Source organism: Dromaius novaehollandiae, chromosome 4, assembly GCF_036370855.1.
Source record: "Dromaius novaehollandiae isolate bDroNov1 chromosome 4, bDroNov1.hap1, whole genome shotgun sequence".
Lineage (NCBI taxonomy): Eukaryota > Metazoa > Chordata > Aves > Casuariiformes > Dromaiidae > Dromaius > Dromaius novaehollandiae.
Genome location: NC_088101.1, coordinates 37,084,989 through 37,109,294, shown reverse-complemented (window position 1 = coordinate 37,109,294; position 24,306 = coordinate 37,084,989). Strand labels below are relative to the sequence as shown.

At 42.5% G+C, this 24,306-nt stretch overlaps 1 protein-coding gene across 3 annotated transcripts in view; it reads left to right on the top strand.

Annotated features, from left to right (window-relative positions):
* The first annotated feature begins 1,667 nt into the window (after window positions 1-1,667).
* ZNF827 (zinc finger protein 827) overlaps window positions 1,668-24,306 on the top strand; it is a 107,184-nt gene continuing 84,545 nt past the window's right edge. For 2 of the 3 annotated variants that reach the window (XM_064510774.1, XM_026106109.2), the window contains exon 1: window positions 1,668-2,327. In XM_064510774.1, the coding sequence (XP_064366844.1) occupies window positions 2,285-2,327 (43 nt within the window). In that variant the 5' untranslated portion in view covers window positions 1,668-2,284. The remainder of the gene's footprint in view (window positions 2,328-24,306) is intronic. The other variant, XM_026106108.2, reaches the window with a different exon arrangement.

The window sequence follows — 24,306 nt, the reverse complement described above, 5'->3', positions numbered from 1 at the left end:
GCTGGTACAGAATAGGTTTGATGATGAGCGGGTGTAAGGTATCTGTTTGGATTCATCTCCAGCCCTGTTTTTGACAGTTATTTTGTTTTCTTACTTCTGGATCTAAAACAAAAACAACCCCCCCCCCCCAAAAAAAAACCCCACCCTCTTTATGAAAATGAAGTATTTCAGTTGTATTGTGAGATAAACTAGCTGAAGTCACGAGGGGTGTATTTTGCCTTAATAGAAGAGGAGTTGCTCTTTCTGTGTATGTGTGTGTTAACCTCAATCACACGTGCATGTTAGTGAACCTGAGATTCCCATATATATATATTTTTAAATCTTTAGATTCCCCCCACGCCCCCTGTGGAGAAGACAATTGCAGCTGTAAAATGGGCATACTATTATTTGAAACGGTTCTAAGGTGAAGTGATTAAGACTACATGTTGACTGCTTAAAAGAAATAGGCTGCAAATCTACTGTGTTTTGTGTTTTTTATACCCAGCTGTTTATTAAAAAAAAGACTGTTTTGAAGTTAGCAGGATAAAATATAATGTGATAAAATGATGAGTCAGATTGTCAAAAGCAAAAAAAAAAAAAAAAAAAAAAAATCCTAACGGGGATTCATGCTAGAATAATGCATTTTTTTTATTTTTGCAACATCTGATTCATGATTTTGATTATGTATTCTGTTAAGTTCAAAGTTTCCTTACACAGAGAGAGAGCTATATGAAACAACTGTGCTTCAAACCATTTTACTTCAATTGTAGTAGCAGGTTTTAGAGTTTAAATCATTAACAACCTCTGTGTGAACTTTTATCCAAATGACTGCAAGTCACAAAGTGAACGCTGCTCTTTCACGAAGTACCTTTTGTGCTTTAGTGAGACCCAATCCCTCTTCCATTTTTTCCCCCACCTTCATGTCTGTCTTTGAAGAAAGATGTGTGATTTGTGAAGTAATGAAAGTATGTATCAGTTAATGAAAACTGGTATACTGGGTTCATAATGCACACTGAAATTGCTCCAAGATAAAGCTTCATATACCTGCATTACAGCAGGAAAAAAGTAAATTTCAGAAGTCTGGATTGCTGTATGCACTGTAGGAGTATCATGTAGCAGTTAAATCAACCATTAGGGGTGACCTAATCTTGTGGAGTTTTTTTTTTTTCCTCCCTCCCACCCCCCGTCAAGGAGTTGTGATTTTCATGCTGTCTGCATTTTTTCCACTTTTTAAAAACTACATTAGAAATTTTCAGAACCTGACCCTGAAATAGTGTATCCACATAGTAACTTACACAGCTTCCTTTCTTGCTTATTTAATATACTTAATTTGGCATGGAGAGAGTTGTATACAATTGCCCTCCCCCAAAACTGAAGTTCAATTAAAATAAGCCTCTTTAGATGCGATCTTCACAAAGCATAGGGAGCAAACAAACCCAAGAAATCCTAAAGAGTTCTCTTTGCAATATTGTAATTTTCTTTTTTAATAGACGAAGACAAAAGTCTTAATTTATAAAAGAGCTATTATTTTCTTTACTATCAGAAATGTGAGGGAATTACAGTGTGAATGGTCGAGACGCACAAATCCTCCTTTTCTTCCCCCCCCCCCCTCCTTTTTTTTAAAGAGCGAATTAGGAGTGGGTGAGGGACTGGGGCAGCGCATCCTCCCCGCGAACCCCGCCGGAGCGCCGCGCCGTGCAGCGCCGCGCCGCGCCGCGCCTGAAGTGCAGCCGGGGAGCGGGGGCACCTTCCCCTTTGCTCTGCCCGGGTGTGTGTGTGTGCGTGCGTGTGCCCGCCCGCCCGCCGGTGTGTGTGTGTGCGTGCGTGCGTGTGTGTGTGTGTGTCCCTGTCTGCCTCTCGCTGCCTGCCTGCCTGTCTGCCGCCCGCGGGCGAGCCGTGAGCGCCGCCGCCGCTGCCCTTTGATCCCGGCGTTAGTGTTAGTTAGGGGCCGGGAGGCGCGCGGGGCGCAGCCCTCGGCACCGCCGCGTTGCCGGCGCCCCGCCACGGCGCCCGCCGCCCGCCCGCCCGCCGGGATCACATCCCCGGCCGCTGAGGGATACTGCGACCGGGGACAAGCCAGGTGCACGACCGGGGTGGGAGGAAAAAGAAAGGGGGAGAGCGAGCCCTTCGTGGTGGCTCCGGGAAAACCGGCTTCAGCCCCCTTTTTTCCGGCGAAGAGGGAAAACCCGCCCCGGTTAGCAGCTCCCCCGGGGACCCCGGCTTTGTGCCTGTCTGTGCCCCCCCCCTCCCGGTCTTTTTTGATCTCCCGTTAAACCAAGGAGGAGAATGTGAAAAAAGGGGGAAAATGCCCAGGAGGAAGCAGGAGCAGCCCAAGCGCCTCTCTTCACGTAAGTGCCCCCTCTTTTTGCCATTTTCTCCTTCCTCCTTTCCCCGTCTCCTTCCCCTCTGCAGCCGCCTCCGTCGTTTCGTGCATTAGTTTAGGGTTACAGAGGTGAAACTGACAAAGACACAGCCTGGGTTATTCCTCTTTTAGGTCTGAGCTAAGGCAGCCATGTTGGTGATGAACAGCCTTGTGCCCTTTTAATTTTTCCTCTCTCTCTCCTTTCCCCCCTTCTTTCTTCGCGTCTCTCGCCCTTTCCTCCCTCTCCCTCCCCTCGCCCGTGATTGTGCATTTGTGTTGGGGGGGGGCGGTGTGGGTTTCTCTTTGGGGCCAGAGGGAGGGGGGGGTCTGTTTTATTGGGGTGGGAAGGGGGGCTAGCACCGGAGGGGAGGGCGGCGAGAGGGGAAACGGCTGCTGGCGTCTTGTGCGGAACCAGCCGAGAGGTCCGTCCCCGGCTAAAGGTTGCGGCGGGGCTGGGCGGACCGGGAGCGGGGGGAGGCGGGCAGCGGCCCCGGCGGGGGCCGGCGGCGGCGGCGGGGGCACCGCACACAGACCCCAACGCCACCCCCGGAGGGGGCCGGGGCCGCCGCCACCGCCGGGGGAGGGGGCAGCGGGGAGGCAGACCGTGGCAGGCGAGGTCCCTGCAGAGCAGGGAGAGGCGGCGGCGGGATCGGGGCTCCTCCTGGCCGCAGTGAAATGAAGGGTCAGGCGAGACTCGGGCTTCAGTGGCGCTGCCCCAGACGAGAGCAGCAGAGCACAGGGCTAAAGTGCATCCCGATCCTCCCCGCCCGCGGGCACCCCGTGCGCACGCACACATGCGTGCACACACACAGACACACACGTCCCCTGACACAGCTCACCCTGCCCTCTTCCTTCGTGCCCTCCCTCTTTCCTATTTTCTCCCCTCTTTGCAAGACAGTTAACTTTTCTCTTTCTCTCTTTCTCTCTTCCCCCTCCACCCCCCCCCCCCCCCCGATTAAACGCTCCGCAGCTACTCAGAGGTAGAAGGGAGGAGAAGGGAACTAAAAATACCGTGCCCCTGCTTGGCCCCGGGGTTGGTTTAAGGAGAGCAGGGGTGGACGGAGGGGTCATTAGCCTGGCTCCGGCACATCTGCTCCGAGCATGCCTGCAGCCCCTTCGCGCCGGGCCGGGGCAGGGCGGCGGGGGGAAGGCTGAGCCGCCGGGGCCGGAGCTGCTGGGCTCGGTCACCGGGAGTTCACCAGGGCGGCCCCGGCCCCGGGGGCGCCGCCGCAGCTGGAGCGCACCCCCGCCCCGCTGCAAGCAGGGACGATCCGGGGGGAAGGGGCTGGGGCACTGCTCTCCCGGCCCTTCGGGCGCTGTCACCCGAGCCGGGGCTGTGGGTGTCCCGGTGCGCGGGGCGGGAGGATGGGGGAAGGGGGCTGGCGCTTGCAGCCCCGCAAATATTTCTGTCTCCTTTTTCTTTCCGCCGGGGCCGACGCGAAGGGCTGGAGTTGTGCCCTCCCCCCACCTCCGTTTGCCCCCGTGCAGCCCTTTCGCTGTGTGCCCGCTAGAGGAGCCGCGCCGGCGCTGCGGGAAGCTAATCCCCCCGCAGAGCGGCGGCGGGCGCGGGGAGGCGGCGACGGGAGCGCAGCGCCCGGCTCCGCAGCGCCCCGGCCGCGGCGCGGCGGGCGCGCGGGGGCAGGGGCCAAGCCCGGGCGCGCAGGGCCTTGCGTGGCCTTGGAGAGGCGTTTCGGGGGCGGGCGCCGCCGCCTCAGCTTGGCCCTCTGTGAGCGGGGGAGGCGAGGAGGGGGGCTTTGGCCGGGAGGCGGCGGAGCGGGCGCTCGCAGCCGGCCCGGCGGCTGACCTTGCCCTTGCCCCTGCCCCGGCGCGGCTGCCCTCTGCCTGCCTCCCGGGCTGACATGAAATGCAGGCTCCATTTTAGCTCGCTCGGGTGTGCCGCTCCGGTGCGCAGGCTGCTGGGGGCTCGGCCCCGGCGCTGGGGTTTGCCTGCCCCCGCTGCGGGCTGGCGCTAGGCTCCCCTCGCCTCGACCTCCTGACCGCCTGCGCCAGGAAAAAGTCACGGCTTTTTCTGAGCTAAGGAACAATCGCCTTCATTGTGCAAATAGATTTTTTTTTCTTTTTTTAAATGCACGGCCTAATTTGCAGTTCTTTTGGATTAATTTTTAAACTAAATTCATGGGTGTTTTTTTCGTGATGCGTGAAACACACACTGTATGTCCCACGCTAATGCTACTTTTTTAGTGGGATTTCTTTAATTTATTATACAGCCAGATTGTATTGGGATTAAGAGCTATTCTTTGGCAATAATAATAATAATATATTTGATAATTCAGGAAGAGTTGTAGGAATTCTGTTACATCCTGCAGATTCAGAAAATGCCTTCGAATCCGTTTCAATCAGTGTGCAAATGCTATAAAAAGTGATTTCTTTCTTTCTTTTTTCTTTTTCTTTCTTTCTTTCTTTTTTTTTTTTTTTTTTTTTGCAACATGTTGCTTTAATGGATACTCTGTGTAAAATAAGCTTTTATTCTACAATTCCTGCTGGTTTTAGCAATACAGTTCTTAGAGGAACAGCATGTATGTTTTTCATTTTAAAGTATTGACAATAGCAGAAGAATATAAAGTGCACTATGCACATCTAGAAAGATGATGGCTAATACTGTACTCAACCTTAACTCTGCCCCATTGTGGATTTTTACGCTGTGATTCAGTCTTAAATTATGTTACAGGTTGCAAATTCATGAATGCTCTCCAGTGTATCCGAATGACTGTGTAGCTGGTTTTGCCATGTGTAGCATCTTGCTGAACAGTGTACCACTCTGCTGTATTTTGGACTTTTGCAATTGTTTGAGAAATAAATAGCGAGACATTGTTACACAGAGTGGCATATAACTTAGCAAATGTAGCTTTGTGTGACAGGTCCTGTGGGTTTTAATATAGCTTAGGGTAGGTAGTTGTAGTCTCAAAATCTCTAGGCCTTAATTATTTTCTTATAACATATTGTGTACCCTGAGTTGCACCTGAAGAACACTGTAACACCACTTGAAGTAACAGTATACAGTGGCTGCTGATTAGGACCCTGATTTTATTCTTCTGTACAGTGACCTCACTGGACAACTCTTGTGTAAATTTAGAGGTAATTTCACAAGGAAAGCCTGTGCTACTGAAATGTGTGCTGTGGCGAAGAGGTTTTCTGTAAAAAGGGTTTACTAGCATTGTATCAGACTGTTGAAACTGTTTAAACAGCTTCAAGCGAGTTGCAAGATACTGACACTTACGTGGTTGCAGGGGAAAAAAGGATTGATGGTAAATGCAGTAATACTGTGTTTTGGTAGCATCTACTTAAAAGGAGCAGAGTTGAGGCTAAGCTTTCAGTCATAGGAGTTCTTTACAATATAATTTATGTCGGAAAGGTCCTTTGGAGGTCATCTGGTCTAACCCCCTACTCAAAGCGAGGTGAACCTCAGAGTTAGATCAGGTGGGTGGATCATTTGAAATGCTGTATTAACAGGTATTGTAAGTGGAGTTTCTACATGTAAAGAAGTTAAGTTTTTGGCAACTTAGGTGAATATCTTCACTGACAGACTGTAAAATACAAGAGAAGGTCGAAGTACCTTTTACTTTAAGGTACAAATGAATGAGGAAAGGGTTTTAGGAATTCCTGGATGGACAATGGCTCATTCATACCCTAGCTAAACACTAGGGCAGCACAGCCTCCCTTTACCATGCCAGCGTTAGATTCATAAGTCAAAAATTTGCCCAGTGCACTCATTTCTTATGATTATATTTGGATGCACCTAACTCAGACAAGTCAATTCATTTTCAGTAGAACGTTTAAAGGCATTTTGCTCTTTCCTTAATGTCTGTTAGTTTCATTCCCTCAGGTACTTCAGTACTTAGACTTCTTTTTTTCCTCAATTATTCAATTATCATCAGAACCTTTAAATATTTTATATATGTATATATAAATAAATACTATATGTCTCAGTTGCCTTTCTCCTTACTGTCTAACTTCCCATCCTACCTCACACCATTATTTTCGTTTCCGAGAGTTCCTGAAAGTATGTTTTCTCTGAATGGCACAAATCTGATTTGGAAAAGTTTTGGAAAGTTTTGAGGGACTCAAGCAGGTGTTTAGTATGTAGACTACTACATAGCCTTATGTGTAGCAATCAATACTCTTGGGGGTTTGATTCAGACCCAAAGGCTTAAAAGCAATGCACTTTACGAATGAATGCCACCATATCCTTTATACATAGCTTGCATTTGTTATACAGTATCAGACCAAATGGGATACTACATTCGGAAGTTTGAACTACTACTTCTTTCTGAAGAATGCATTTAATTTAGTACAAACTACAACAGTATTTTCCATTGGATTTCTTTTGTTAAAGAAGGAGATAGAGCATTGATAAGATACTAGTCTCAATATCAAAAGCTAGATTTGTGGGAGTGAGGGGGCGTAAGTTTTCTTGCCTTCATAGTCAGGTATAGTATTAGATATTCCTGATACTGTGTTGCAGTTTTCCACTATTTCTATAGGGTAAAACAATTCAAGCTTTGTGAAGCTTTTTATTATATGGGTTTTTATTGCTGGATTATATCATCAGAGTGTAAAGAAAATACAGATAGAAAAGTAAATTAGGAATGATTTAAAGCTTCCTTCTTTTTTATTTCTGCAGCTTGCTTCATGAGGGTTGAAGGTAGCAAGGAGAGGGTGTTTTGGACATGTTTTTCAAAAGATGCTCCAACGACAGAAAATTCTTTGCCATCATGCTGTATTCAAAAGCTGCCTCTAAAACAAAAGGCTTTTACCAGCAACAGGAGTCTTTCTCTTTTAATAAATAAAGTAATAAAGTAAGTAAGGTAATAAATAGTAGTAGTAGTAGTAGTAAGATAATAAATACCTTACTAGCAGACATTGCTTGTACAAGGGGAAGCTTTTAACAGTTTCTGTTTACTATTTTTAACCTCTCATCACTGCAGGGATCATGATATACCTCATTGTCGACAAGAGGATCCATGTAGGGAAAATTATTAATCTTTGTATGATTAGGTTAATAATTTCATTGCTATCATCATGGTTGTCCTGATGGTACTGTAATGCATCTTTCAAATGAACAGTAGCCTTTTGGTGGGAGGAGTAGCATCCGTACTTCTCTACCTGAAAACACTGATCATATTTTGTCTCTTTCATTACAGTGAAGTTGTTGCAGACTTCTTAGAAATAACTTCTGCCTTTATGGAGGTTTTTTCTGAGGCTTCAAGTCTCGGTAAAGTCTCACTACTCTTTGCATGCTAAAAAGTACTTACTTTTGCTAAAAAGTACTATGTCACTTGTCTAAAGTCATACAATGGTAGACTATGACTTAGTGTTGTCTGATAGTACAAAGCATTAATAAATCACACTGTTGGAGTATAAATTGGACTTCCAAGGAGCCAGTGTTGTGCTCACTGAACTGTTTAAGTTTTTAGGATCTTTTGAATGAGATTTCGGAGAGGGTGGGGATGTGAAATGTTGTAAAACATAAACACAAACTTTTTAATTGGCCAAACAAGAAAACCTGCTCAGGAAAGGTAGAGCAGTGGAATGGGAAATGTAAGAGTGTGCAGACAGAATGCAATTTTACTTTTACATTTTAAAATAGACGAAGAAAGCATACAACTTAATCTTTGTAACAGAGTGATTGTTGTCTTTTTCATATGTAAGAAGACAGGAGTCGGAGGAATTAAGTTTAAAAAAGAAGAAGAACAGCCAGGAGGAGCTGGCTGTTCAAAGTGAAATATTAGTAATTTCCTATAATTTAATCAGACCAGATCCCAGAGCAAGATAATGAGAGCATGACCTACAAAAGAGACTTTTTGGAAGTTAAAAGGGTTTCTAACATGAAGCTTCAGAAGGCATGTGATTTATCATGAAGAACCATATAGAGGACTTTTTTTTTTCTTTCCCATTGCAGAGAAATCATAATATAGACATTAGTTCAGATGGTTATGGAGAGCTAATTTGGCCTATGCCAGGAACCCTTTTACTGTTACAGCTCAGTTAAGCTATTCCAGAGTCATACTCTAAGAGTGTATCTTGTAAATAATGTTTTCTCCTGTTTCTGATATACCATTTTCTGCTGCTAGTTTGCCATGGATAGTACTATAATTTGCATCGTTTAGGTTTAAGTGTACAAAATTCTTCATGGTGTATGGAAGCTGAAGTATCTATGTTTTATATAAAAATAATACGCAGTAAGCCTGGACTTCAAAGTAGCTAGCACTATGTCATAGACATAGTTTTCAAGGAGGAGAGGGGATTCTATTCCTTTTTCTTTCTGGCCCCCAAAGCAAGACTTGTCTTTTTATTCCACTTTTACAAGTTGTGTTTTTATGACGTAAAGAATAATAGATGATACTGGCTGAAGAAAGAAAAAGCTCAACAAGGTGGATATTATCACTTTCCCCAAAGGTTTTTGTTGGTTTTGAGGGGTATTTCTGCTATTTTTTCTGCCATTTTAAAAATTAAATAATAAAACTGAGGCTTGACCCAGACTTCAGTTGAGAGGATGCATGCTGCAGGATATAGTCAGTGTTGGATCTGCACATACACACTGTATTGTGGCTAATTTTATGAAGTATTCAGCAACATGTATCCGTAAGCTCACAGAAGAGCTTGTTCTTTAGCTTTTCTTTTTTACAGACTAACTCAGGGTTGTAACTTGGGAAGTATTATGCTCCCAAAGACGGTTTCTCTTTTCCTGCTGTACCTTCATTAGTGTTTGCAGGCTGGTATCCTCTTTGGTCTAGACTCCAAGCATCTTGGATGCTCAGTCTCAACCTGTCAGCTTTGTAGTTAGTTTTATTCCTTAAAGTTTCTCCCACCTTGCAAGGGGTTGCCCATTTGTGGCATAATTACACTGAACAGCCAAATCCTGAGTTAAGACTCATGAAATACCTGTTGCATTTTGTAGTAGGACAAGTGGAATTTTAAGTATTCACACATGGAGTCAAAATTCACTTAATTTGAAATCACCAAAAGAGTTTTTGTTGTTGTTGTTTGTTTTGGAGGAACATGCAGAAAGGAAAGAAAAACTGGAAAAAAAAGATGGACTTCATGGGAAGTCCTTTCCGTCTTTCTTTTCAGCACTTAGGCAGTAGTCATGGAAGTGGAAGGAAAAGTGTGACTAGTGCTGATAGTACAGTAGACCAGGAGAGCAAATGATTTTTTGCCTGGTTCCTACTTCTGGGGTTTTACTGTCTTTACAGAATCCTCGAGAGGGTTTATAGCACTCTATCTGAAGTTGGCCCTCATCTGGTATTTGCTGCTTGAATGTGTTTTGCCACTTTCCCAGGGCTTTCTGTACAGGTGTGAAGAGTTCTTCCCCTGTGTGGTTTTTAACTAGAAAGGTTGAAGCTCCACCTGCAAGTTACTGTAAGAGAATGAAGATGGGGCACAGGCTTACTTTAAAATTATGGCTTCCTATTTTAAATGCATGTTCTGGATATGTCCTGGATCTTGATGCCCCGTTAGAGTTTGGAAGACTTGTGCTCTCTCAGGGGGAAAATGAGAGTTCTGGTGAGTTCCTTAAAATAAATGGCTAGGTACTCTTAGAAAAATGTATTTAAAAAATCAATGGCTTTAAGAGGTGAGGATTTAGCTTGGTGAATGATCACTATGTGTAACTTCATTAATGAATGGGAGTTCTTTGCAAGCTGCTTTTGACTCATGCAGTAGTACTACTAACCAATGATAGTATTGAGAAAATAAATGGTTTATTTGAGATGAATTAAAAGGGGAACAAATCTCCCACAGCTAGATAGTCATGCGTATGAAGTAGGTAAGAAACAGAGAGGGCGAGTGGGCTTAGACAGCAGCAGGTGTTGTGGCTGTTTGTGGTTGCTTGCTTTCCTGAAACACAGGCAGAATCTCTCCCCTTGCAGATGTGTCAGATCTAGACCTGGCCACTAGTGACTGAGGATCCATTTCTTTATCTGTGATTGGCACAGATTTTCCTTGTATCTGCCTCTGTATTTCTAGTACTTTGAGGCCATGAAGAGCCCTTCTCAGTCACCAGTGTAAGCGTAACAGCCTAGAGCTGCTCTAATTTCTGCTGCCCATGGGCTCTCAGCCTGCTCCTCGTTCTGGAAAGAAAGGGCTGACATAATCCTTTTGTCAATTCGGCATTGCCAAAGGGAGTTCTTTGCACAGTGAATAACTCTGAAGGGGGCTCTTCTGCCCACTTTGAGGTACTTTTACATTGCCCATAAGGTCTAAATAGACTTCACCGTAATTGTTTATAAGTCTTCATGCACAGTGCTTTACCACATTGAGATAACAAAGCAAGCTCTAAATAAACTACCTTGTGTACGGGCGGCAGTTATCACAGCAGTCTACCCAGGTTAATTCGGCTATAATACTCCTGGGTATACTCAAGCTAGCTCAGATAACACTACATAGCACAGTGTTATTTAGTATAGACGTACTCTCATGAGAATCAGCGTTGTTGTCTTTGAAGGCATTTACTAGCCTGCATAAAATGTGTTGGTAAAGCCCACAGAGTTTTCAGCCAAGAAATGTACTTTAAAAAAGTAAAATCAAATCCTCCTGCCATTGGCACACTTGCTTGTTGGTTCAGCAGGAAAAGCTAGTGACGGAATGGATGTGGACATGAAACCTCCCCTTCACTTTTAGCTTTTCCTCTGCATCAGGATTTTAGGTGGATCATTAGGCAGAGTGTAGAAATGCATTGCTGCTATTTATGCTCTGGGTGCCCTAAGTAGCCATAGCATTAGTTTCTTGTACCATCAACTTGGTACAGAATCCTAAATCTCTTTTAAAAAAAAGCAAGATTTGAGGAATGAATACTTTTTTATTCAGTGCTTGCACATTAGTTATGTGACCTCTGACTTTTCTTAAGGTTGAAAGTTGAGGCAGTGCCTTTAACAGTGTGTCTAGGAGTGAGGAGTGTCTATTCCACCTGGAAAGAACTGCTTCACTGTATTAGCCTATGACTATGAGTAGCTTCCTAATCCTCTCGTATTTGGCTTTGCTTGTTAACCCCAAGCAATCCTCTCAGGGGCACAGAAAGCAGCTGTCTTTGGTAGCAAACACAGCACAACAAAACAAACACTTCTTGAGGCTTCCCTTAGATACGTTACCATAACATCATCATTGTGGGAGGAATTAGAAACACAGAGAATATAATTTGCCATGTTCTAATCTGACTTCAAGAGAGAGGAAAAAATTAAATTATAGGGAACTAGATTCTTGTGACATTTATAGGAGGGAATAATTTCAGTATCTAAAACCAATACCTTTTGTTTCTGAGCCAGTCAGAAGGGTAGTGTGCATAAAGCACCTTGAGTGAGTAAAGGGGCAGAGTGAAATGGCTAATCAGGAGCACATTATTTACCAAAAATAGAGCAGGAGAAGCTGCATATAGCAAAAATAAACAGAAACGCGTTAAAAACAAAGGAGATCTTTGTAAGAGCTGGCATGCTGGCCTGATGTCACCTGCTATGCTTGAGTATTACCATACATATGGTTTGTGAGTTCCCCCCTTCACTTTGTGATCCCTCGGTAGAGGCTGTAAACACAATGGGGATAATTAAAGATGTTGTAGCAGCTTGATCTGAGGCTTCCCTTGTTTTGGTTATTGCTGTCTACCTACTATGGTAACACAGGGGTTTCTACTTGATTTTGTTGTTTCTTTTATTTTACTAATCACTCAAACAACCTTCATAAACGTGTTCTGAGGCAATAATTCTCAGTATTTTAAAATAGTAATTAAAAATTAATAGTTTAACAGTACTTTTCTAAGAATCAATGTTTTGAGTAATTAGTATGGGATTTTCTTTCTATATTTTAATAACAGGGAAGAAAAGTTCACAGTATTTGTTGTCAACTACCTTCCCAACTTCAATATTTAAAATAATTTAAGATGATTTCACTGAGTTCCATTTAACTTTATTTTTAAACTAGGACTTGGTATCCATTATCAGCAATAGGCCAGCTTCACAGCCTTCCTCTGATTCCCCCTTGTGCTGCTCGGATGACGCAAATGTTATGGAAGTTGCCTTTGCCTTCGTAGACGGGGATTCTTATTGCCTGGGAGAGCTCCTGAGGGGAAATCATATTGTTGTTTCTTACATCTCCATATCACTGCTATCTAGACTAGACTGTGAATCAGAGTCAGAAAGGACTGGAGATGGAGCCACAACTGGAACATACTTGAATCCACTTACTCCTAGTTAGCAGCCATTTCCAGCTGCTGTAGATGAACCATTCCCCTAGGCTGAGTCTAGATTAGAATGCACAAGGGAGAATTGGAAGGCTGTAAAGGCTCATGCTATGTTTCTCCTTTGCCAAATACTCAAATGTCACATACAAGAAAATCTGGCCCCGCGCATAAACTGAATAGGAGCATATGGATTATTGAATATGTAGGGATACTGATTCTTCAGGATTGTATGGAAGGGATTGCTTTTGCCAGAATGCCACTGGGACTGTTAGGAATTTAAGATGTCTTATTTGTGCTCGGAGAGGAGAAAAGGAAATATCGAGCTGACTAAAAAAGGGCAAAGTAAGCACAAGTCAGAATGCACAACAGTACATCATATCAGTGAGGCAGGCAAATGCAAACACTTCTTTGACAGTTTTTCAAACTCCAGTATGTTCCTTAGTCTAGGTTTATGTGAAGAGCAGCTGGCCATTCTTCTGCAGCAACAAAGAGATGTTTGCAGTAGGGGGAGAGAGACACTATGCTCTTCTTCCTTCTTCAAAAGCTAGCCCTTAGAAACTGGCGCTGGGTTAACTTTGTGCTCAGGACATGAAAACCTGCCTTTAGGAAGGAAGAATTTTTCTCTTGCTATTTTTCTAGTGCTGTAAATTATAACTGTGTTGTTTAGAATGGTTTTTGCGACCAAGAGTCCTAGACCCAGTATAAACAAATACCAGTCTCCAATGACAGAGCTTTCTGGGTTATATTGATGTTTGAGGGGATATTTGGAGGCTCAGAAGGACAGTTTGCAGACAAGAAAGCTCCAGCTTTTAGGAGTTCTTGGTTTTTTTCTTTTTTTCCCTTTGGTTCAACAGGAAGTTCTCTTTGGATATTCTTCATGCCTATTGAAAGAAGGCTTCACAGACAGCTTTTCTTCAGCTTTAATCCTTCTGTGATGCTACTGCACTGATAAGGATCAGTTTTCCTCCTCTTTCTCCTTCTCCAAAACCAGAACCACTTGTGATATAATGGCTTCTTTTATCACTATCATTCTTCTTTTTTCACTCTTTGTCAGTCAGTGCTTGCAGTAAGTTTTCTAGACCAGGTGGAGAAGATTGGTCGGCCTTTTCCTATAGACAGGGAAGTAGAGAAATAACTATTTTTCATTTTAGTAATATCACTACTTTATCAGTGTCACTGCCCGAAGACTACTGGCTGTTTCAGAAGTTAATAGAATGAGAATTTATTTGGAAGTGGTTCAAGAGAAGACACAGTATGCATCTAATCTATTGGAGACAAGACGAAAAGTGAAGGTTGCCTTTCCTATTATTCCAGGCGTTGTTGGCCTGGCTTGTGATATTAGAACCAGTAGGCATGGAGAAAGCAGATCAGAAATAGCACGTTCTTCTATAGGACTTCTGAAGCTTCTTTCACCAGTGTGTCTCCTGGACCTCTGTTTTCTACAATAGCGATTAGACATCTGCAAGTACCTGTAAGAACTACCTCTTGTGTGAGAAAGACCAGGAAATACAACTTCTCCTTTGTTGTATTTGATTAGTGCATAGGACTTTCGGTCAGGGAGCCAGCCTGCTGTCCTAGGCATGTATGATACAGAACAAAATATAGTTTCAGCCCAAAAGAGAGGCTGTATTCTAGTAAGATGTACTGCAGAAAAGATGCACTTGGCAGTTTCTCAGGGAAACTCAGATAACAAGGGTTGAAGTTGTGTATCTGGATAGCAGTTTTCTGAGGAACAGAGAGAAGCAGAAAAAAAACAGAAAACGTATTCCTTAAAATAACTATATATGTTCTGGATGTCACTATATGTTCTTACAGTGCTTTTAAAATCTTTTAAAGAGCTTTCCTGAAGCTTTGCAACTATCCTGGGCTTGCATTACTCTGTCCCTGTACAAACCCTGGTGAGATTTCTCCCCTTGTCAATTCCAAAATTTGACTTTGCCTTTCAAAAGATATCGAAACAAGATCTACTGCACAGTCCTATGGATTTAATAACTCCTTTGTCTACAGGAAGAAGCATATTTCATTTTCCTTTTGGTTTCAGCTTTCATCACCCTTTTCAAGAAATCTTCTGCTATTACCAGTGAGAGAGGAGGTATGAAAAAGGAAATTCTCCTTGGGATCATGTGCATCTACCTTGCCATAGATCCAATAGTCCCATTTTGAGCCTAAACCAATTCACTGCTTCTAGGCAAGAATAAAGCCTTCTGTGTTTTTCCCATACTTTTATTGCACCTTGGAGGACTGGACTGTTCTTCAGAGTCCCGGAAGGGACACTAAAGCATCTCTAGCTTGAAGATGAAATCAGTAACTATGGCACTTTAGTAGCATTGTTTCCTTGTGTTCACCTTCCTTTCTCTGTTAATGATTCCTTCCCATTTTATCGGGTGGGGGATTTTGTTTGGGGTTTCTGGGGCAGGGGAGTTTGGACTTAATATGAGGAGCTGAAAGGAGACAGGGAACTTCATAGCCTGCGCATATACTCAGCTCTGCAGGGAGGGAGCGATGGAGTGGCAGCAGGTGCTCTCGCTGTGACATTCAGGTGTGCTGAGAGAAGCAGGGTCGTACATTGAGCGAGAGTAAACATGGAGAAGGCGGCCTCAAATAATGATAGTAAGGGAGCTTTGTTTTCTAGAGCTATGACTGTGGTGTTTAGAATCCTTTTTTTAAATAAGCCTGTTGTAATCTTGTTTATAGTAATTAAGGATTTCCTAGTAATTTAAACAGTTGTTTTTGGCAATGTACAGATCATCTTCTCATAAGTGCTGGTACTCGTAATGTAAGGATGAAAACATTTACACAGGAATAAAAGTCAAGGAAGCAGATAATTGACCGATTTATCAACCTTAGCAGACAATTTTTTCTGATAACGTCGTGGTAGCTATGGTAAATTTAATCTCGATTGCTTAAGGGCACAGATCTATATGGTGTGTACAACGCATGAGAGCAACTCCTTGAAGTGAATGGGTGAAGGAGCAGGTAATCAGCCAGTGTGGTTCTGGTGCCTAGATTAGCCTTTTGGTCAATGGTGTGTCCCACAGGCAAGTTTGGAATGACCCTGCACAGCACAGCTGATAGTGTAGGTGCTTTACGGTTTTTTCCTAGAGCTTTTAGATCAATTCCAGTCTCTCGGGTGATGCCAGAACTGTTTTGTAAACTGAGTGCCATTCCTAGGCCATAATGATAAATTGCAATTGTGATCAGGGAGTTACTTCTTTTCATTGCCAATCGTTTTTGTGCAACGAAGTGGCATGTTTGGACAATTTTCTTACTTTAGTCAGCCCTTTTTGCCCATTGAATTGACACTTGCGACTTCTTGTTCACTTCCTTTGCAGCTGGAAGTGTGACTAAAATCATGTTGCTGTGGTGACCTTGGCAATTTTAAATGACTAGCTGCATTAAAATGAGTTGCATATATTAAGATACATCAATGTTATAATAATATATAGCCTAAACAGACTGCTTTATTCTTGACTGCTATAAATTATTAGGTACATGTAAGGATGCTTATTCCTACCTTTTGCTGTTGGGGTTGCGATTGTGCTGGGGCTTGCAATACATTTCAGGCAATGAAGATGCAGTAAAGAGTCAAGACAGCTATCGCTGCAGCCTGTTCTGGGGCAGTGGCGGGTCAGGTGAAGGCCTTAATTAAGATGAATTGGTGGGTGGTGAAGGTACTGAGTGAGTAAGAGCAGGCAGTGTATAGAGATGTATCTCAACAACAGAGAATGTAGATATCATGCAAAATAGACTGAACCACTAATTTGATCTGTTACCATGTTAAATGAAGTTTAGAAAGAAAGGCTTTCCTGCCTTTTTTGACATCTAAATCACACATCATATGATAGGAGAAATTGTATTATTCAGGCGTAATGTCCTACTTCAGATTTGCTATGGATGCTCCTTTTCTTGTGAAGTGCTTACTACATAAGTGGCACCTATGAGGGTGCTTCTCCCCATTTCCTTCTGGCGTTTGCTGAAGTCTTGTGTGTCCCACTGGCAGCCAAGAAGAATAGAATCACCTCAAGATGCCTTGAGCCATCCAGTCAGCAGATAAATCGTCTAAACTATGTGTTAGGCTTAGTCTTAGTCTGGGAGATTGATCATCACAGCACCAGAACAGCATTTTAAGGTGTGCAGAAAGAAATTCTGCTGGTCTTACTCGAGTCGTTTAAGGCAGAGGCTTACCTCTCTGGAAATGTGTCGGATACCTTTTATTTCTGAGCCTCTCATTCCAGGTTGTAGGTGAAGGTTTTATCTATGATGATCCATGTATGCCCACTCCCTTTCTTGAACTCTGTTGCCTTTTAAGGGAGGAAATGTACCAGGAACTGAGGTTCTTATTCTGATCTTTTTAGATATCTTAATAATGTGATGTGATCCTTCAGTTTTCTCAAAAAGACCAGTCCAAGCGAGTGGATCTTGTGTTCCATAACACCTAAACAGAACTGTGCGCTGATAGATTGAGAGTGTTGGGGTACTTCACTAGCTGAGCTCATAATGGTTGTCTAGCTTGACCGTAGTTTTCTCTTTCTCTCCCTCTCTTTTTCTTTTTGTAAGTGAGGGATAATTGCAACCTGAGATCTTGTCAGAGAAAACTCTTGATCTAGATGTCTTCTACCTCAAATATACCATAGAAGATTATGTCCTACAATCCAACTGCTGTAATATAGCCATTTGGAAGGACCTTCCAATAACTGAGCCTGTAGTTTGCAGGTAGGCTGTGTTTGAGATAAGGGAGTTTTATGCTTCCGCTCAAAATTTACTAATCTAGACACTAGTTCTGTGTTCAAAGACTTTATTAATGAGCTGCCAAAGGAATGAAATCTCTTTCTCACTCATGGGGTTTCATTCAAGGGTGATTTTAAAATATTATAGGTTCCTATATTTGCCATTTGGCATTCATGTGATTATCCCCTGCATTAATATGATCTAGAGTGGAAAATAAGTTCTGGCATTTAGAGATCTTCTGGCCTTAGCCAGCTTTTCCAAACTGTTTTCTAGAATTGTTCGAGGGTTCATTTCTAATAGAGGCCCATCTTGAGAATTCTTAAAATATTTCTTCTCCTTTCTGAAGTGGGCTGAGATGACACGCCCAGGTTCTTTATGTAGTAAGGATAGTAGAAGTGTTGAGAATAATGTTTAGCTCTTCATATTTTGGAGGTGCAAGCTTCTCTACTACCTTTCCGCGTTTGATACTTTTCTCACTGCAACAACCTATTGTCATAAACATCTATCTAAAGCAAAACAAATGAGTAAGCAGAATGAATTTTGGCTAACTGGGAAAAATTCTAGGAAATTTTAAAATTTTCTTGTAACTAAGAAAAGGTAGAATTTCTCATCATTGTAATGAGCTAAACATGTAAGTGGGCCCCCTATTTTAAATGCATGCTGAAGTAAATGATGCACTACTACTCTAGGTGCAGAGTATCTTTCTGGGCAGACTTGCAAAGGGACTGCTTGAACCATCTGAAATCATTAATGCTGATTCTCATTTCAAATAGAGCTGATCTCCTACATATTTAGTTTGTCCTCAAATTCATAATGCTCCATCAGAGTCTTAATGTAACTGATTTTAAAAGGCCCAGGGAAATCTGCAGTTCCTGATAAGGGCTTTTTGAGTCTGGTTCAGAAGAGTTGAGTTGATGCCCGAAAAAGTGTTTGGCTTTGTAGCAAGCAGTTTATCATATTCTCTTTTTTCATCAGTCTAAAAAGGTGAATTCATTTGATCTATTAATGTACAGACTTCAGCTTTTTCAATTGGCCATATTCCTATAGCATATAAATCACTGGGATCACTGGCTGGTGCTTTATGAAAGATGAATCTAAACTCAACTATAGATTACCATAGAATGTTCGCAAGGGCCTGTGGAAGAAACTTTCAGTAAGGCTGACTGTGGTATTTTGCTCAGTCTCCATAAAAGAGAGACTACTTTAACAGGCAAAGGCACCTTGGCCACAGTGTCCAAATGATCTTACTTGACATTGGAAGTATAAGGTGTTGTTCTGAATAACTGCTTATCCTGCTTCAGACGTGCATGGTAATACTTGCATTAAGCCTTGAGCACAGTTTCAGTTACATAATACAGTTCATTTTGATGTATTTCTATGCTACTACTCCATCTCTCCTCAAAATCGGAGCAGTTAAAGCTAGCTGAGATTAAGGTAGGCCATTTCACAGGGTTACACTACAATGAGAAGGCATCTTGCTCCTGTCTCTGAAGGAGAGAAAGCAGTTAGCCTCTTCTAATCTGAGACTGGCAACCCATCTTTACCCTAAGAAAACTGAGTTAATTCAGCAAAAAGTGGAAGTTCAATACAGGGTTACTAACTATAACTTCTTTGCTGGAACAGAGGAGTAGTTCATCTTTCTTGGAGGCAAGATGTCAAATGTCCATCAGACTAGAGGTTATCTTTTGAGGAACTCGATGTTTTAGGTAAGGTCAGACTCACTATCAATATGAGGTCGTATCTCCTGGTCTGTCAACAGCCTCTGAGAACCTTCATCAAGTAGTAACAGCTCACTCACTTCAGGAGAAATAATGCATCTCTGTCCTCTCCCTTGCTAGCTAGTAAAAGAGGGATCTTTATGGTATCGGATGGTAATGAATCCCGCTTGAGACATTTATTCTGGGACTAGTGACTGAAAATGAAAGGCCTTTGCCTCTGTTATCCTTCCACCACAGAACTTTTCTCCTTTGAGAGAAAGGAAGTAAAGGCAGTTTTGAGTTCTCTGTGAAATGCTTTTTCAGTAGTCCATCCTGCCTTCCTCCTTCCTTGGAGTCCATCACCCCTGGATTCTGCTTCTGAGAGGCACTGTACATGCATTTTGCCCATTTATAATTGGCTAGCAGTTGGCAAGCCTGAATGTGTGGGGCTTTTGCACACTCAGTGTAGTGGCAGTTAGAAGGTGCATATGGACAAAGCATCCTGAAGAGTTCCAGTTACTACAAAGTAATTAAATTAATTTTTGTGTCATCTTGTTGGTCTTGGAGCCCCCTGTGGGTTTTTTGTTGCTGTTTGTTTGTTTTTATTGCAGTACCAGAGAAATTGCTAGGTGAATATTTTGAGGCTTTCTTGGAAGTGGATTTTTAAAGCGTCTTTAAGTTAAAGATAAAATTAGAAAATACATGCCTCGTCTTTAAAAGCTGTGACTCCCCCCCCCCGCCCCTTTCCTCCTTCCTGCTATTTAGGAAAATCATTATTTTAGAAGATGTGGAGATGAAATATGGAGCCCTACCTAGGGCTTCTCTTCCTGTCTAATTGTGTGAGCATTTTCACAGATCTTAAACACAGGGGAGAAGGACAGAACAGAAGAGCAATGGCTTTCTGGCAGTTCCTTCTTGCAGCTGTGCTGCTCTCTCTAGGTCAGCCTGCAGTAGCGAAATTTGGTTCAAGCACCAGCAACACTGCTAAACTATTTTGTGATGAGGTCAAGAGTTGAATAATCATCCCGTTGATAAGTGAGCGAAGCAGAAATTCTACTGAAAGAGGACAGTGACTTTCTGTGCTGCTTACCTATTATAGGTCAGAAATCACGAAGGGAAAATGGGGGACGGAGTGCACTCTAGCACATGACTGTTTATGTAACTGTGACTTCTAAGGTTTATTTGCTGCTGTTGATGTAGTAAAAGGAGCTAAGGCAGGCCTTTGTGTCTTTATTAAAATCATGATTTTCTTGCAAGCATCCCTGTGGGAAAATCAACATTGCTACTGCTCTGGATGTACAGCCTATTCAGATGTGGCTGTAAATGCTTTTTAGAGGTGGAACCTTTGGGATGTCGGTGCATAGTGTGCCCAGCTTTTCAGAGGCAGTCCTGCAGCATGCGCATCCGTGTGGTCTGGTGGGTGTGGGAACCCACAAAGGTTGTCCAGCCCAAAGAAATGATAGATTTTTTTTGAAGTGCTTAAAAAGGCAGCCTGCATACAAAAAGGGTAGTTTGTAGATGGCTGGTCTGAGCAATTTATATAGGATGCCATAGAACAGACTTCCCAGGTATGACTGCCATTTTTTAGGCTTGTACATGCTGCTTTCTGTAGTACCTGGATGTGAAATTAGCAAGGATTTATGTGAAGCTGATGCCCAGAGGCAATGTGAATTAGAAAGTGATACGTTATTAGCAAGTAATCTCTTGTAATTATTATTTTTTTCCATTGCTAAAATGATGCACTTACATAGCATATGTAGTTTACCTAAAAGTCTTTACTGTATTCGGCCATTAGCTCCTGCATTCTTTTCTCCTCTGCGTTATCTGATCTGCACTAAATTTTGACATGATACTTTCATGGCTGATAGTTCTCATCGAATGTGTGCTTTACAAATAGGACTTCAGGATCCTCTCCTCTAATTTCATCCTGAAGCTTTTCCAGTATGGCATCTACTCTCCGTATTCCACCAAAACTGTTCTGCCCAGGGTGGCTAGCAACTGGTCACTGGCAAATTTCAAGGCTTCTGTGCCAGTGGTACTTACCTGGTTTGGCCAGAGGACGTAAGCATCCTTATGTCCAATTCTAAAGGGCTTAAAGTGGCTGGCTGTCACAGAGCTAAAATGCAGGCATGATGGGCAGGTGTTCTCTTGCTGAACACACAGCCATCGTGTGATGGGAACCTCCTGTTATTTGGATATGAGACTGATGGTTACAGTTATGATGCAGTGTGGGTTACAGCACCTGTAGGAGAGGTGGTATCCTGAAACAGCCTGCCAGAACAGTGTAGTTTGTCTCATGGCTCACTCCCTAATCCCTGTTTGAGGGATCTAAGAGAGCAGGCAAGAGGGAGTAGGACATGGGATTTTGATGCTCTGTGCTGGTGACTTGAAGCCATCCTGGAGGCCAAATATGAGCACACTAGCTAACTCTCTGTCTTGCCTCTTCCTTCTCTTTGACTGTAGCAGTTGACCATGCCTGATCAGTTCTCAACTGCTTCTCCTCCTCATTCACCCCCCTTTTCTTGCTGTTTTTCAGAGAAGTCACATGAGGGTGAGCTCTGATTGCTCAGCTGTTGTCTCTGCCTTATTTTGATGTGACTGCTTATTTACTTGACCTTAAACTGATTGTTCACCTGAGTCAGTCTGTCTTTCCCCAGAACTCTCTATGGATGTCTTACTATTTCATTTAAATTTAATGTGACCTTTTAAAGTCCTTAGGCACCGTTGCAGAGCTCCCCATTTTGCCAGTGTAGCTCTGTCACTTAATCCTATCTCTTTCAGTAGTCCTAGGTATAATATTTAGTATAAGATAATAAAGTAAATGGTTTGTGATAGGCAGTAGAGATAGAATAAGGTAAGCTATTACACTACAATTTATACTCCTAGGTTAATCTAGCTTTAGTTAGGCTAAATAGATGTTGCAGAATCAGGAAGATACCAGAGGTACCAGACAGAATTAGGTTGGGTCAACAAATTAGGAAGACAATCTGGGTACCAAAGAGCCAAAAAAAGGTAATTATTACCTTATTTAGATTGACACAAACTTCAGTGATCATATCTAAATACCTGATATGGATCAAGATATTTGAAATTAAGATCATAAAAATGGCATGTAGTTCCCCTACCATTAAATTCTGCACCTGCAGATTCCCAGACTTTTCTTGAAACATAATTGCTGAAGTTAGGGCAATCTTATCTAATTTACCTGATCAGTAGTTTTCGTGTGAGCATTTCTTTGAAATGATTTGACTTATCTACCTTCTTTTATATTTGACTTAATTTTCATTCTGTAATCCCATAATTATCATTTGCATATGTTTCATATCACTGTAGCATATGGATTTGCTGGATTTGGATGTTATTTCTGTATTACAGTTTAATTTACTCATTATACCAAATGATTAAAGTGAAATTTTGTCCCTCTTATCATGAAAATTCAGTGTCTTTGGGGTGGGTTCCTTAACTTTAGCTGATTTTCAGATAATGTCTGGTGGTCAAGATTGTGTTCTTTCAATTATGGCTGATGTTTTTACTGGCCAGATCTGTCACTCAGTCCCATAACTTTGAGACTCTAACCTCGTTGTGTTGTACCGACTGTTTCCAGATCCCAGTCTGCTACATCCATATTTCTCCACTGCTGGTCCATACAAAGTGGAACTGTGGATCACCTCTTCACACCTACTGCTTTCATGAATGGCATGTGTAAATAATGTTAGCTGTAGTTAAACAGTTTCTAGTATTTGAATTAGGTGGCTGGATCTATAAATCAACAAACATGTTTGTCTGACTTTTTCAGTTTTCAGCTGTAAGTTGTTTGGGCAGGTTAATATTCACATTCTTATTGATACCAGGGTCAAATTTTATATACCACTTTAAGTATGAGGGCAGGTGCCCACAAAGTTAAATAACGTACTTTGGGATCAATAAGATTTGCCTTTTAAACTGGTCTCTTGAAGAGGAAGCAGGACTTCTCTGTATTTGAAAAGGAGCAGATGAGTGGGCAAGCAAAGAAACTGGCACTCCTTCAAGGAGTGCTTTTGCACACATTTGTGACTTTGCCAAAGATCATTTGATATTGAGCTACATCAGTGGCAGCAGTTGCCCAACAGTATTTTGGTGCCTTTTATTGTTGCTGACAGGAGTGGGAAGGACTTATGTGTGGTTCCTGGGTGCTCTGCAATGGGGTAGTCCTGAAGCACCCAGAATACCTGTGACTTCCACTAGTTACTATCAGTGACAAATGATTTAGGAAGCAGTTCCCCCTCCAGAACTGCTGTGGAAATCAGGGAAGAGAAGCACTGACAGGTCCTGACTCTTGAACTGTTATGAGAAGGGGCAATCTGATGAGTAGTTACTCGGTAAAAGCCGGTGAGATTCCCAGCCAGGTCTTACTTCAAATGAAGTTGGTGAGAATTCGCCCCTAATGCTTGAGTTGCTTGTATGTCCTTAGCAAGTTTTGTGTAGTTTCTTACACACGCTTAACTTTTCAGACTTAAATGAAATGCTAGTAGCTGAACATTCATAATTCTGTAATAACAAACTAAAATATGTGTACGGTAGAGAGAGGAAATTTAAACATATTTCTATTCCAAGATTTCAAAGACTTCTCACTAGGGTTCCTCAGTAATGTTGCAAAAGCAGGAGGGAAGTGTCAGCAGATCTTTTACAAACCTGAATCTCAGCTGAGGTTTGTTGACAGGTAGATGAGGTTTGGCTCCTCTTTCAAACAAACCTGGTCTGAGTGTCCTATCAGTCCTCTGAGTTTTGAGGGAAGATTTTATTTAATTTGAAATCACAGGAAAGTTGGTGGGTTAGGCTGTTTTCTCCTGCAGTTCTCAAGTTTGTTCAAACTCACAGATTTGCAAGGCTATGTAAATTAAAATCCTGCCCTGAAGGCCTTGAATGATAAGTTTGCTTGGAAATCAAATTGCCAGGCTTTACAGTTGTGCTTCTAAACAAACTCACTAGTTTTAAAAGGTGGTTTGACTGTGTTTGGGATAAGACAGTGATGCCAGCTTTTTCAGCATTAACCTTACAGCCTTAAAATACAGTGGATCTGATATTGCAGCAAGGGAGACAATTACTCAGAAGAGGAAAATTACAACAGTGTCAGCAGTCAGGGGTCTGGTTTCTGGATACTGAAAAAATTGCAGTGGCCAAAAAAAAAAAAAAAAAAAAAGGTCCATTTGACTTTTGGGATAGAGATGCTCCAGAGGAAATTTGCACTTTATTAGAGGCCACTTAAAGATCTGGAGACAGCTGCAGTGGTCACAGGTAGATAGCAACAGGAGGGGGAGCTCTCACTGCATTACCCAAAGAGGAGGGAAGTTCTGGGCTGCGAAGCAAGCTTG